Below are 14263 nucleotides of genomic sequence, written 5' to 3'. Positions count from 1 at the left end.
GTTTTGAAGAATTAAACCTGTTTCTCAATTTACAATTAATTATTACTATCCTGGATTAGCCCCAAAAGACAATATTGTGTTTCAAGGAAGCCTTTAAAAAGGGATCCTGTTGGTTATTTTAGATTCATTTGGGTTAAAGCATTAAAAGTCCCAAGTAATTTTGATTTTCTTTTAAATAAGGACCATTTTGCTGAAGGATTCCAAAATTTTATTATAACTACATTTTTATGCCAGGTAGAACTTTCAATTCTTCAGGGCAGTTTGGTAAAATGCGCTTCAAAGTAATGTTTGTATTTATAAATATAAGACTCTAATCTGAGACAGGAGTGCAGGAAAGCATGTGGAAGGGGCAACGGAGCAGAAGGAATATGGACTAGGAGCAGGGGACTGGTATGCACTTGGAGAGTTATAACAGAGCCATATCTTGGCCACAGTGAACTGCTCTGGAAAGGAAAAGAGAAAGAACTTGTAAGGGAGCAGAACACAGGTGGGGCAGAGAGTGCAAAAATGAAGTAGGTTTTAGGAACATATTTGAGGGACAGTAAATAGGGACCATGGAGGGGGAGTTTTGGTGGCTGGTGTAAGGAGTATGGCTGCAGGAAGTGATGAAAGGTTATATGGCAGTGGGAAACTGCCTGGGAAAAAAATACAGCAAGCTGGCTGTATTCTCTTGTGAATCAACCTTATTAGCAGTTGCTGTTGCTCCTACAGAAAGATGTTAAGTGGGTCATGCTGATTCAGTGGTGCAGGTGACCTATTACCCCACCACTACAAGCAGTGGGAGTAGCTCTCTGAAGAGCATGAGGCCTAGGGAATGGTTTGGGAAATCTGGAGCTAAGGAGAAGCTTTGAAATGAACTTTATATTCTTACTGTCTATTTTTTATTTTAATATAACTATCTCCCCATGGGTCAACAAAATGTGCTTGGTCTGGGTTTTAAAGCAGGTTAGGAAAGGTGCGCAGTCACGGTGGGTAACACTAGAACAGAAAATTAAACTCTGAGTGGTGGATTAAAAAAACCCAACACAGAACATTTTAAATGTATACAGGATTACTTGTTGGAGTCTCCTAAGTTCTGCTTTTTGTAGTGATAGTTGTGATTATTATAATTTGCTAGGGGGGTTATACTTCCTTCTTTTCTTATTCTGGACAATGTTATTTCTATTGTTTCTTTTCAGTAATTATTCACAAAGATTCAAGTCCCAATAACTAATTTTAAATTATACAATCTCAATGGGTAAACACATGCACAATCAAAATAACTGTGTTCTGCAAAGGCCAAAATCAAAAGTGTTAGCACAGAACTTTATGTTACATAATTTTATACAAATGGAGATTGCAAGAAGATGACAGCCCAGTACCATTAAAGGAAGATTTCCAGGGGATCTGGAAGATGCTTATATTTTACTACTAGAAGGGGAAAAAAAGTAGAAAACAAAAAAAAGGTTGGTGGCTGCTTTTGTTACTTAGCGACTTTATGAACAAGTTCAACAATAAAAACAACAAAAATCATTATAAAAACATCATGGGTTATACCTGTTTGGACTTTATGTAAGTCATCATAGATAAAATTTTCAAGAAAAACTCAAGTGCCTTACAAACTTAAGCTTCATATTTAAAAGCACTTAAGAGCTCCTGGAAGACTAAATCCTTTTAAAAATCAATAGGATTTATGCTCATAAATTATTTAGACACTTCTGAACATTTTTGCTCTATGCTTTAATTTATGGGAAAAAACAAAAAATCAGATGCAGCAAATATGTAGGTTGGCCAGTAAGCATACGCAGGCTAGTATGTAGACTTTTGATTATAAATAACAATTTGCATGTAGTGTATATATTTTCATATGACAATATTTAATTCGTTTTTTTATTTTCATTATTTACTAGAAATTCCAGCAGAGTCTAGATACACTGAACCAACAGATACACTGAAGTTTTAACTACTGCAACCTACAATGTTATTTAAATTCTGCAATGTGTTATTGTCCCATACAAACAAGCAGACAGAGGTAACATTTGCTAAATAGACATATATAAACTAAGGCAAAAATCACACAAATACGTGTAACTTGCATACATATTTTATTGTATATATATACAGTTGCTGCTGCTCCTATTGAGTAAAGCAAAGCATGTGTGCAAGTACTTGTTTGATTTTGGCCTTAGTTGATAGACAGATAGTTTATATAGGCATGGATGTAGTCCTGTTGCAGTCAAATAGCAAACTCATATGCTCAAAGTTAAGTATGTGCTTAAATATTTGTAAAGTCAGAGTCTAAAGATTTTAAGTGCCAGCCAGACACTAAATATTGAGAAAGAAATCTATAATGTGAAAATATGTGAATTCAGACTTCTGTCATAAAAGTTAATACATGGTGTTTTCCATTTTTATTTGATTTTTTTCTACATAATTATATGGCTTGCCATGTATTTCATGTTCTCAAAAAGATTATCGTGTTTTCTCTTTTATTCATAAAACATCTAAATACTTTGCAAACATAATTCACTATGTGGCTGCAATCTAGACTAATTTTTTTTTAAGTATAAGTATTCTGTTATGGAAATTATACATTTGGGATGCCAGACACTGTTTGATATACATTTTCAACTTTAACTATTTCCTAATGATAGGGTTTTTTTTTTAATTTACTGAGGTATCCTGACAACTTGACTGACAGACATCAATTGCAATCTATCAACGCAAGCACCACAGGCAGTATTCTAAACATTTCCCAATTATGTAATGCACTGACATATTGGTCAAGATCATATATCACAGGTAAATACCCTTTTTATTCAGCACTGCTTACTGATGAGGAAAATGATTAGTTTGGTTTATCGAGAAACTCTAAGGATGTGCCTTTTTTCTGGCAATACATTTCAATGTGCAATTATACAAAATAATTACACTGAAATAGTTGTCTCTCCAAAAAAAATTTGCAAACAAGGTCAAATGCTTCTTAAAGACTCATTTCTAAAAGTTAACCTTTAATCTGTGGTCACAGTTACCTATTGCCTGCTTTCCTGTCAATTATACAAAGGGAAGACGAAAAAAGGAGATGCTTCAGACAACAAAAACTGTCCTATTCATTCATAGATGTTATTTTAATTGGTTAGGAGGAATCATTGTCACATGTGTTACATATCTGCATGGAATATATACACGGCTATTGTTCCCAGTGCTGCATTCATTCCAATCAAGGGCACATGGGGTTATCAGGCAGAACTGTGTGAGACCAGGAAATAAATCTGCAGGAAGCAACTGAGATACTCAATGTATCTGTCAGGCAAGGGGCTGCAAAGTGATGAAAGAAAAAACTGCACAATAACAACAATAATTACTTCTTTAATAATGGGAATTATACACTATTAGGGAGATGGGCTAAATAGTTTTCATTATAGATCATTTCCATCACAGTTTTATACATAAAGTGATGATATAATTGATTTTACATTTAACAGAGGAGTTTTAATTGCTCGTCTATTCACTCTGTCTTTTATAATCTTGCATGAGTAGTCTTTACAATCAAGGGATCTTGAAGTAAAATACACATGGTCATAAAAGCTGTGTGATGTCATAGATAATCCTCTTAGGTCACCACGAGACCCCCAACATATTATTATGAAAAAGCTGTCAAAGCATGCATGGCTAGTGTCCAAAATTACAGAGCAGAACACACCAAATTGGATATTCCTCATTACTTATTTCATTTTAATATCACTTTTCTGATTATTTGCTTGTTGACAAACACTTTAGTGTTCAAAATGCATGACAAGATGATTGTCATTTGATCAAATTAATTTTTACAAAGCATTTTTATTGAGTGTAAACACATATGCAGAGTCTTACATGATGCCTTTAAAAATGCATTCTAATTTATCTAAAAGATATATAGTTGTCTTACATGTTGCTCCTTTCTTAAACTGATTATTTTTAAAGGAGTTTAAAAATGTAAAATCAGATTATGTAGAAGACAAGCTACTTATAAAGCAGTTTTCTGTTGATTTTCAGTCATACTTATTTATACGTGAATCAAGTGGAAACTGAGTGCTTTTTAAATGCATTTCTTGAGGGTCAAGCTCTAAAATCTTATGAAAAATTAAAGTTTGTAACCAGTCTAAGACATTAGCAGCAAGCAGCAACAGAATGTCTTCTTGCGAATTGTAGATTGAGTTCATGCTTAAAACTCATCTCAGATCATTGAACTTGTTTTAGAACATCCCTTTATAACCATTACTTCAAAAGGGTATTATATTACCTAATTTAAAAGTTGATTAAAAACCCTAGGCCCAGTACTGTAACACACTACATTTCATTAATATTTTAGCTTTTTAAAAAGTGATGTTTTAGAACAAAAAACTTTTTTTCTAAATATTATCTATAATATAAAAATTTAGTGCACCTTGCCACTTAGTTTAATTGACTGTGAAGGATAAAAGTAGCAGTGAACTTTTATCTTTAAAAATACAGAAATTACAGTCAAAACAGCACTGATTAAGATCAACTCAAATGAGATCTCTTAAGGTAATGGCCAGCAAATCTTGAAGCAAGATAATTATAGAAAAATGATATTTTGTGTTTCTTTTTTTATTAACTGGTTTATTAGAAAAATAATAGAGATTATTATAAAAAGTCACCCCATCCCCTCTTTCTTTCTACACTTAATGTAGGCCATACAAATATTAAACTCTAATGCCAGCCTGGCACTTGTTGTGAATGTTAAAGACCATGACAAACTAGAGTCAATAATGCATCCGATTTGAACCACAGGAGGCTGAATACCTTCTGTGAGCTGCAGTTATGACCTTACAAAACAACCTCACTTTCCCAAAATTAATAAAAACCTGCAGTGAAGCCAAAATTGAAGCTATGTCTTTTTTTCCTGGCAGTTCTTACCTTTTTGTTGTTCTCTTTAATATCTTGAGGATTCAGGGACTTGTAGTCACTGAGGGGGAAAATGGCACAGTGGGTATGTACAGTATTTGATAAAAGCAGCAGTTTTAAAACAAACTGAATCTAAAAATTTGACATACAATAATATCATACAGTAACTAGCAATTTCACAGCAATTCAATCAACAAAACTAATAGTGTGGAAAATTAAAGGAATAAATAAATAAATAAATAAATAAACAAACAGCGATTACATGTTTCATTGCCTGAAGCTTTCCATCTATAAGAGAAGTTAAGGCATGGGCTAGAGGCTGGCCTTGACAACCAAATTTACCATGAGGTAATCCGTTGTCATCAATGTATAAAGAGCTACAGGCTTATTTGTCTCATCTCATTTCAACAGTAACACAATTTTCATAATCATTTTGAAGTCAATTCTTTGTATAAGATTAACAGGAGAAAAACAAATCATATGAAGGAGAGAACAAGGAAGGTCATAATGTTTGGACATCTATAAAATGTCTTTCCTCAGATAGGGTGGTACCATGTAAAATGAAAGGACGAAACAATATAATGTGTCAAGACCTGACGGTACACAGTTTACTTTTCTATCTTTTCAATTTTAGCACATACGTATGATTTAAGTACGGGGTAGATATGACTTACATTAAATCTGGTCTAAAGTGGTGTAATATTGCACAAAAGGATAAACCATTTCTCCATGATGTAGTAAAATTGGTGATTTTCACTCCTCTATAATTTTTTGTAACTTCTTTGCACCATACAAGCAGTGACTGACTAGCATTTGGCTTTCTCCCCAAAACAGGGCTTGGTATTGGACTTAGCTGAAAAAAAAAGAGGAAAACATAAAAGAATGTAATGGAAGGTGAGAATTAACATTAATTGACCTAACTAAATGATCTGCATCCTTTGATGTTAGGTTAGGTCCTTCAAAGCTGTCAATTTACAATGACTGTAACTTGCAAAAGACACAAATCACAAGTTATTATCTTCAGTCTTAGCCCTTGGCACTTGTCTTTAAAAGATGTACATACATATACAGGATTCTACCTACACATGAGAACAGACCAGCAATGTACCCATGGAAAAACTATGTTCAAGTACTTATATACTTAAGGCACATTATCGCACAGTTCTTTTTACACACCCTTAAAAAGCTTTTCCAAAATGAAAAATGTAAAAAAGCATTTTCACTTTTAATAAAGATAACATTTTGACTGGATCAAAAGCAAAACATAGGAGGGTTGAAGTTTAATGTAAGTTGTGATCTATGCAGCACCAAGATCAAAGTCAGTGTGTGTGACATATCCTTAATACATTAATTTTGTTTACATCCAAGTGTAAACTTTGTAACTGCATGTCCTACGCTGAATTGTTACGTTACATAAAATTTAATGATGTAAAGATATTTTAGAGCAATTTATAAGCAGTTCACAGCAAACGGAATTTATTTAATTTTATTTTTTTTAAGATTTTCACTTGTTCTCCCATTTTCCTATTTCCTTAAAAAGGGGATTTAGAAAATAAATGAAGCAAGACAAGTTGTGATTTAAGAGAGAATTAGTGACTGACTTCTAAAGCTGCACGTTAGCAGCACTTATTAGCACAATTTATGGTTATAACGAAAGAAAACCAGGACCGAAGTAAATAATTTCATTACAGGCAGTTAAGCATTTATCAAACCATCCTAAAGATTTATATATTTATTAATTCTAGTTAATATTTTCAAGAAAAATAATTTTACTTTATTAAAAAAAACCCTTCAGTTTAACACATGCTTGGATATAATGAAACAGACAAACATAGTTAACTGTCAAAAATACAAAACTCCAGGAGTTTTACAGCAAGCATATTTCTTTTTGAAAATGTTAGGTAATTTTAAAGAAAGGCTAATTACTTATATCAAGGCTATGGCCCCAAATTCAAGATAAAACTGGGGTTATTTATTTATTATATCACACCCACTTAAGTGTAACAAGTACATTTTCTGTCCATACTACCTTTTTGGGAAAGACCAATGATGCCCCCACTTGACTAAAGCATGTCAGTGCTAAACAATTAGAACTGTCAACCTCACACAAACTATGATTTATTCGTTTACTGGTTGCAGAGAAGAAAACTTTCAAACTTGTATAACAGAAATAGCACAAAGGAAATGTCTTATTTGTTTTGACTGTCAGACTTACAAACAAAACCACCCAGCATCAGATAAGTGCACTGCTAACTCATTTGTAAGAAACAAAACCCGTATTGCATTGTAATGTTTTAAATTCAGAAATGCAGATATGTACTGTTCAGAAAGGTTTTGTTTTTTTCCCTTCTAGATAATAGTTTAAATCAGCGTGGAAAATTGCAGTCCTTCCTTTAATAATATTACAACCATTCTCAAGGTAAATTGTATCGATGTCTCAACAAAGACTTACAAAATAAGGGGGGGGAAAACCCAGAAGCAATATAAGAAATACTTTCTTAATCTTTTTGAATATTAAAGCCCTGGGCCAGACTCTGATCTCAGTTACGTCATTATCTGGAATCTTCCATGGAGCTGCTCCATGTTCACACTGATGTAATCAAGATCATATTCTGGCTTCACATCTTGTACAAACATGGTATATGGATGGAGGAAAGTGAAAAAGCAACAGATTATGAACTCCAAAATTTTCTATATTTTAATAAGAAAAATACATTTGAAATTTAAACAGTTATTGACTGTGGTAATAGTAGACAGAGGAAAATGACAAAAACAGCACTGTTACAATGGTGATAAATTATATTTAAGCATAATTAAGCTCAGAGGTATTAATGTCAAAACATGTAATATAGAACTGCACGCAAGATATTAGCAACTATTTATACTATTTATAAAAGAAATGAAACATAACTAATATTACTTGGCACATTTCACAGCTCAGATGAGACTAATATGACTTTAACAAGATTAGTGAATAAATGGTATTCAGTATTGTATACAATTGTTCCTAAAACTCACCAGTTAAAAGCTGAACGTTCTAGTCAACATGTAAATTCTTTTAAATCAACTTTCAAATGACCTGAGGCAATTTACCTTTTAAGTTCCTTAATTACAGACGTCCAACAAACTGAATATTTAACTCATTTGACAACCATGCTCTATTAAAGTAATTAGAGACAACTACGCTTTTAAATCAATATTCCTGTGGCTATATGTAGTATTTTAGTATTTTCTCTACAAAATACTGTTACCAGTTTTTAAACTAAAATGATACAATCTTAGCAACATTTCATTGAATTGGAATCACCATTTGCTAAATATGAGTTTAAGTTTTTGCTGCTGTTTCTAAAATTATTTTCTCCATTAATGCACAAGAAGCTGGCACTATTTGCCATGATTACAAAGACCATCTGATTTCTGTTTGTTAAGGTATTTTTCACCATCTTTTTCTCTTATCCATATTTATTTTTCCTACTCATAAACACTTTGGAAGATGAGGAATGATACATGTGTCACTCTCTTATGCACCTCTCTCATCAGAGATTTTATTATTTAGCCTGAGGTGAGGGCATTTAAATTGGAAACTATGGACCAAAATATGAATAATGGCAAGATGGTAAGCATGCACTAGGACAGGGTTTCTCAACCTTTCCAGACTCAAGGCACCACTCAACAGTCTTAAGGCAGCCCTTGGAAAATGCAACTTAGTGCTAATATTGTGGTGCTAACAGTGCCCAATGGCATCCTGGAAAGGATCTCACACCCCTGGTTGAGAATCCCTGTGTAGATCTTTTCAGAGGGTGGGGATAAAAGCTACTACCATGAAAAATATCTTCTTTCAACAATTGTAGGCTGTAATATTAGTAATAATCTTGCTAGAAGTAATGAGGCATCATCTAGCATATAGTTCGTCTTACCAAGATTAGTGGGAGTACAGCTGGTAGGGTAAATGAACACCTAATGAACTTCTTGCTTAGTTATATATTTCAATAGTTTCTTACTTCAACAAGTACTTAAATACTTAACTTGTCTTTTGAGTTCAAAATCCCAGGTCACTGAACATTTTTGGAAATGCCAGTAGAAAGTCATATACATCCAAAATAGGTTGTCAGATCTTGTCATATACTTGCAGTTTGCTGAATCTATGGTAGCAAAATCTTCAACTACTGTTTTTTTCTGATAGCTACTTGAGCCATATTTTAATATTAGGCTCTTTCTTAACTTCCAATATATAAGAATAAACATTTTGCTGCTTAGGTAGTTCTCAGAAATACTGTACTGCAGAATAGGAATCAAAGCAGGATGCCATAGGAAGAACTGACCTTTCAAAGGATTGAAGCTTGTTTGTACCTTGTCAGGTGTAGTCCATATCCCCAAGTAAGAGGAATAGGTCTGGGGTTGTATGATGGGAGCATGTAACCCAGAATCAGGCCTGCTTGGGAGATATCAAGGGAAACCTGAATGAAGGCACTGGGGTAAGTTCAGGAAAAACAAAACTAAGATACGAACATGCCATGAAAGAGTGAGAACGGACAGCTTGGAAAGGGGCAGTGAGGAGTCCTAGTTCGAGTAACTGTCCAGAGCTCCTCAGCAGAAGACATAGAAGAGGAGATTACAGAGAACAGGAGCTGAAGTAAAAGACTGAAGTAAAAAGGAACCTGCTAGGAGAAAACCCACATGAGGAATAGGAAGAAGAACTTTCTAAAATGGCTGCAGCAGGGTCAGCTTCTTCCACAAATGTTTCATGTGTCAATGAAATGGAAAGAAACATCTTGAATACATTCAAACCACATAGATTGTTTTTATGTAATCAAGAAGAGGTCTGGGAAATATGAACAGGTCTACACTGGATGATGCAGACATATTTGGTCTCCTGACCTGACAGTCCCCTCCTAAGCAAAAGGGTTCCTCAGACAGCGTATGCTTCTGGCTTCGAGGGGGTAGAGAGTAAATGTCCCTTGGGTACAGTCAGCTTTGACTGCCATTCTTTCTCACATACACTGTAACCCAGAATATAAATACACACCTTGTTTTTGAAAGGCAGAATTAAGATTTTTTTTTCCTGAGTTATGGCTGCACAGAGTAGGGATAGAGCCTAATCTTCAGCTGACTCACCCTCCCTTTCTTGCTTAACTAAAGCTGAAATCCCAGCTGCTGCTAAAGGGTCGTCTCCATGGGTAGATGCATGATTTTGAAAGGAGATGACTTTTCAAGGCTGTGAAATAGGAGAGAAACCAGGAGCAGCTAGCAAACAGCAGAAGAATAAATGTTAGCTCAATTAATGGAATACCAAGACCATTAAAAAGGCAAGACAATAATTAATACCAATGGAGTGAAGAACAACAAGCCATTAAGTCAACTGGCTTCCTCAGCTCCCTGAATATTAATAGCACAGTTGCTGCACTATGGCATAGGAATAAAAGCAGGATGCCATAGGATGAACTGACCTTTCAAAGGATTGAAGCTTATTTGCATCTTGCCAGGCCTAGCCCATATTCCCATGTAAGTATCCTGGGCAGAAAATCAGCTTCAATGCTTAATACAAACTGCCCAGTTTTAGGGGAAAAGGTGCAAGAGACATGTGAGAAAATGCAGTATACTGGATTGCTAGACTTTTTGTTTTAAGACACCATTGCAACCTAGGCATCTATCAGATGGTACTCCTGGCTAACAGAAGCTGAACCAGTCTGTGGCAATGCCAGAACTAAAAAAAAATGCAAAGATACTTTTGCATGCTTCCATTCCAGCCCTGCAAGCTGTACTTTCTGAAAGCCATAGCTCAGAATGTGAGTTTCTAGGATATAGTCTCAATGCAGGCTATTTTTATATTTCAGTGGTAGGTCACCAACATATTACTGTGGTTTCAGAGTTAACAAACAAAACACAAAGGGGACTTTCTTTTGTAATTCTCACTATAAATTATCTGAGACATCTGTCTACATGTTACAGGTACTGCACAATTAACTTATTAATTGCACAAGTATCTTAAAACCAGCTACATAGGCAAAGTAGCTGTTACATGATAAAAAGCTCCAACCAGCTATAAAGTTAGATCTTGAAAATGTGTACCCCTTTTTTAGTTGGTTGCTATTAAGCTTTAATTTACAAGTGTAGCAGGGTCTCCCCAGCTGCAGGGGTGCACTATGCCCAGCATTAAACCCCTGGGCCCTGGGGCTTGAGGCAACAGTGATCCCTAGGGTTTGGGGTGTGTATGCAGTAGTGGATTAAGTTTTATTGGGGCCCTGGGCAAACAAAAAATTGGAGGCCCCAGATGAGGGCAAGTTTCCTCTGAGCCCACCAAGGGGCTGCAGCTGAGCCTGCCTGGCCTCTTCAGCACATCTGGGGTGAGCCAGGGGTACAAGCACTGCTGAGGTTAGGGTGGCCCCAGATGTCACATAGCTGGAGTTGTGGTTCCTCAGCACCGGGGCACAGGCCAGGGCTGGGGACAGCTGAGAGGGGGCACAAGCTCCCCCCACAGCTGCCAGCCTGCCCCCCTGCTCACCCCTCTGCTGGCCTGAGTGAAGGAAGGCTGTCCTGTCCTGTTTTAGAGGTCCTGGTGCCAGTGGCTGCCTGCAGCAGATGGCCCCAGGAAGCTACTGCTACCTGCAGGGATCCCCATGTCTTCCCCTAGCCCTTGGCCCTGTTGCTGGGGAGGAGGTGTGCACTGTCCACCCTGGATGCCTATGGCCAGGATGCTGACCAGATGCTGCCCCTGGTGCCCCAGGAGGCCCCTGACTGGCAGGGACCCTGGCCCAGGCCCCACAGGCCCATGCATTAATCCACCTCTGGGTGTGTTAAACCCTTTGGCTGGATGACCGAGACAACCATGACCTCTAGGGTTTGGGGATACATGAAAGCCACGAGCCCTAGGAATCACAGCAGCCATACTCCTCAGGGGCCACAGATTTCACACACCCAAGCCTGGGAGTTCATGGCATCTGGAGATTGCAGTGTGTGAGGCACTCTCAGCCTCCTGGCTGGGTGCCCCTCAACTGAGGGGTCTCCCAACTGCAGGAGCTTGCTTCTTGCTGATGCGGGGGGGGAGGGGCAGGATCAGGCCCCCCCTGCATCCTCCCCCACTCCCCACGGGCTCTGCTCAGGTCTGGCCATGCTGCTTGCTGGGGGAGGGAGGTGGGCATGTGTCCTGCTTTTGCATTTTGAAAAGGTGATCACCATAGGTAGGCCACACCTGAAATTTGTTGTCAGTTACACTGGTGAAATTACTTTTATTTACAGATTTTCAGTTGTTTTCTAAATGTTTGTGGGATTAGGGGACTGCAAAGTGCTTTTTCCACACAAACCTGAGAAAATAAAATGAAGGTGAAATCATTATAAGGCAGTGGTGGCCAGAAGTTTCAGCAAGCATGCCACAAGTTAAATCCAAATAAATCCAGTCTAAATTAATCCTAATACTCATTTACCACCATTGCCAACTGTCATCAAATCCCATCACCACCTGGATGTGGCAACACCTAATTTACTAGGACCTAGCTCCTGCAGGTCCAAATCCTCAAGCTAGCACCAACACCTCTCTAACAGTTTCATAGTTTCATAGTAGCTAGGGTCAGGAGGGACCTGAGCAGATCATCTAGCCTGACCCCTTGCCACAGGCAGGAATGAATGCCGGGTTCACAAGACCCCAGACAGGTGATCATCCAACCTCTCCTTGAATTTGCCCATGGTAGGGGTGAGGACCACTTCCCTGCTAAGTTGGTTCCAAATTTTGGCCACCCTAACTGTAAAATATTGTCTTCTGATCTCTAATCTAAACCTATTTTCCATCAGCTTATTACCATTGTTCCTTGCCACCCCAGGTGGTGCTGGAGAGAAAAGGGCCCTACCTATTTGCTGTTGATCTCCCCTGATGAGTTTGTAGGCAGCCATCAGGTCTCCCCTCAGCCTCCTCTTGTTGTGGCTAAACAGGTTCAGGTCCCTCATTCTCTCTTTGTAGGGCCTGTCCTGCTGCCCTCTCACCAAGCAGGCGGCCCTCCTCTAAACATCCCTTTTGAAGTGCGGTGCCCAGTACTGGATGCAGTACTCCAACTGTTGCCTGACCAAAGTTGCAGGGGGAGTATCACCTCTCTGGACTGGCTTGAGATGCACCTTTGGATGCATGACAAGGTATGGCTGGTCTTGCTGGCTGCGGTCTGGCATTGGCAGCCCACGTTCATCTTGGAGTCAATAATGACTACTGACTCATTCTGCTCACTTTTGTAATCTTTAATCAGAGCATCCTGCTTTGGTGCTTGGCCACACACCTCTCCCTCAGCTCAGCACTGGGAGAGAGGGCTGCTCTAGCACCCCCCGGCTTCTAGCCTGAGCCACTGGAGGCATGTGTCTGTATTTCTGGAGTCCAGAGGGAATGTCTGTATGGTTACAAACCAGTTCAGCCTAGCCAGGCTAGATTAACCTGTAAAGATTGAATCAATTTAAGCTCAGGCTTTTTGAATGTTTGTCTCTAGCCCTGGAATGCTAGATCTTAGGGCTCTAGCCCCGGAGGGCTAGGTCCTGGGAACCAGCCAGGGGTGGGTGGGGAAGGGGCAGGGGGCATGTGAATCAGTGCTTCCCTGGGCAGTGCAGTGCAGCTACAGTCTGCAGCTGCCCCTGCGGTACCCTATATGAGCCCCATCAGTTCCTGCCTGTGGACAGCACCATGCTCCTGCCAGTCCTGGCCAGCGTGCATTCAACAAGCTGCTTGCGGTGTGCTGCAGCTTCCCTAGCAGCTTCCCTGTTTCCATCTGCTCCTCCTCCACCTGCCCCTGCTATACTGCTTCAAGCAGGGAGGGGAAGCTGCAGCTGGGAAGCTTCTGCCGCAGAGTGTGGGGCTCCAGCTCCTGGCCATTTTCCATCCACTTGGTTGCCAGCAAATGACTGTTCATCATGCCAGGCAGCTGAGTGGGTGGAACGTGACCTGGAGCTTGAGCCCCATCCGCTGAGGCAGGAGCTGCCTGGGGCTGCAGCTTCCCCTCTGCCTGGAATGGTGCAGCAGGGGCGAGAGGAGGAGAAGCCACTGGAGGTGCAGGGGAGCCAAGCAACATCTGGGCAGCTGCACTGGGAGCAGCCCCACCAGGACACTGTGTGATCTGTCCAGGACTGGGGCCAGGGTCAGTGGGTATGGACAGGAGTATAGTGCAGGGTGCCCCAGGCAGGAGCAGGCAGGGCTTGGGCCCATGTGGAACACTGCAGGGGAAGCAGGCTGGATCCAATCAATTGGCAGACATCCCCTGTGCACCAGATCCAATCAGTTGGTGGGCTGGATCTAGCCCACTCCTGCCTTAAGGGCACAATGTGGATGATGCACAGTATTTATATCCATAGGACAACTGTTGAAGCTAATGTATGTCAACAAGGATAGCACATATCACAATTAAACAGA

At 39.1% G+C, this 14263-nt stretch overlaps 1 protein-coding gene across 10 annotated transcripts in view; it reads right to left on the bottom strand.

Moving 5' to 3' along the window:
* Positions 1 to 14263, bottom strand: part of EHBP1 (EH domain binding protein 1) — a 334112-nt gene that overhangs the window by 92040 nt on the left and 227809 nt on the right. For all 10 annotated transcript variants that reach the window (XM_090050445.1, XM_090050452.1, XM_090050433.1 and 7 more), the window contains 2 exons: positions 5562 to 5740; positions 4900 to 4948 (listed from right to left, as the gene is read on the bottom strand). In XM_090050445.1, the coding sequence (XP_089906571.1) occupies positions 4900 to 4948; positions 5562 to 5740 (228 nt within the window). The remainder of the gene's footprint in view (positions 1 to 4899; positions 4949 to 5561; positions 5741 to 14263) is intronic.

The sequence above is a fragment of the Crocodylus siamensis genome, chromosome 1 (genome assembly GCF_052110815.1).
Source record: "Crocodylus siamensis isolate JL-2025a chromosome 1, ASM5211081v1, whole genome shotgun sequence".
Lineage (NCBI taxonomy): Eukaryota > Metazoa > Chordata > Crocodylia > Crocodylidae > Crocodylus > Crocodylus siamensis.
The sequence above is the reverse complement of the archived record's forward strand: the minus strand, read 5'-3'. Positions and strand labels throughout refer to the sequence as shown.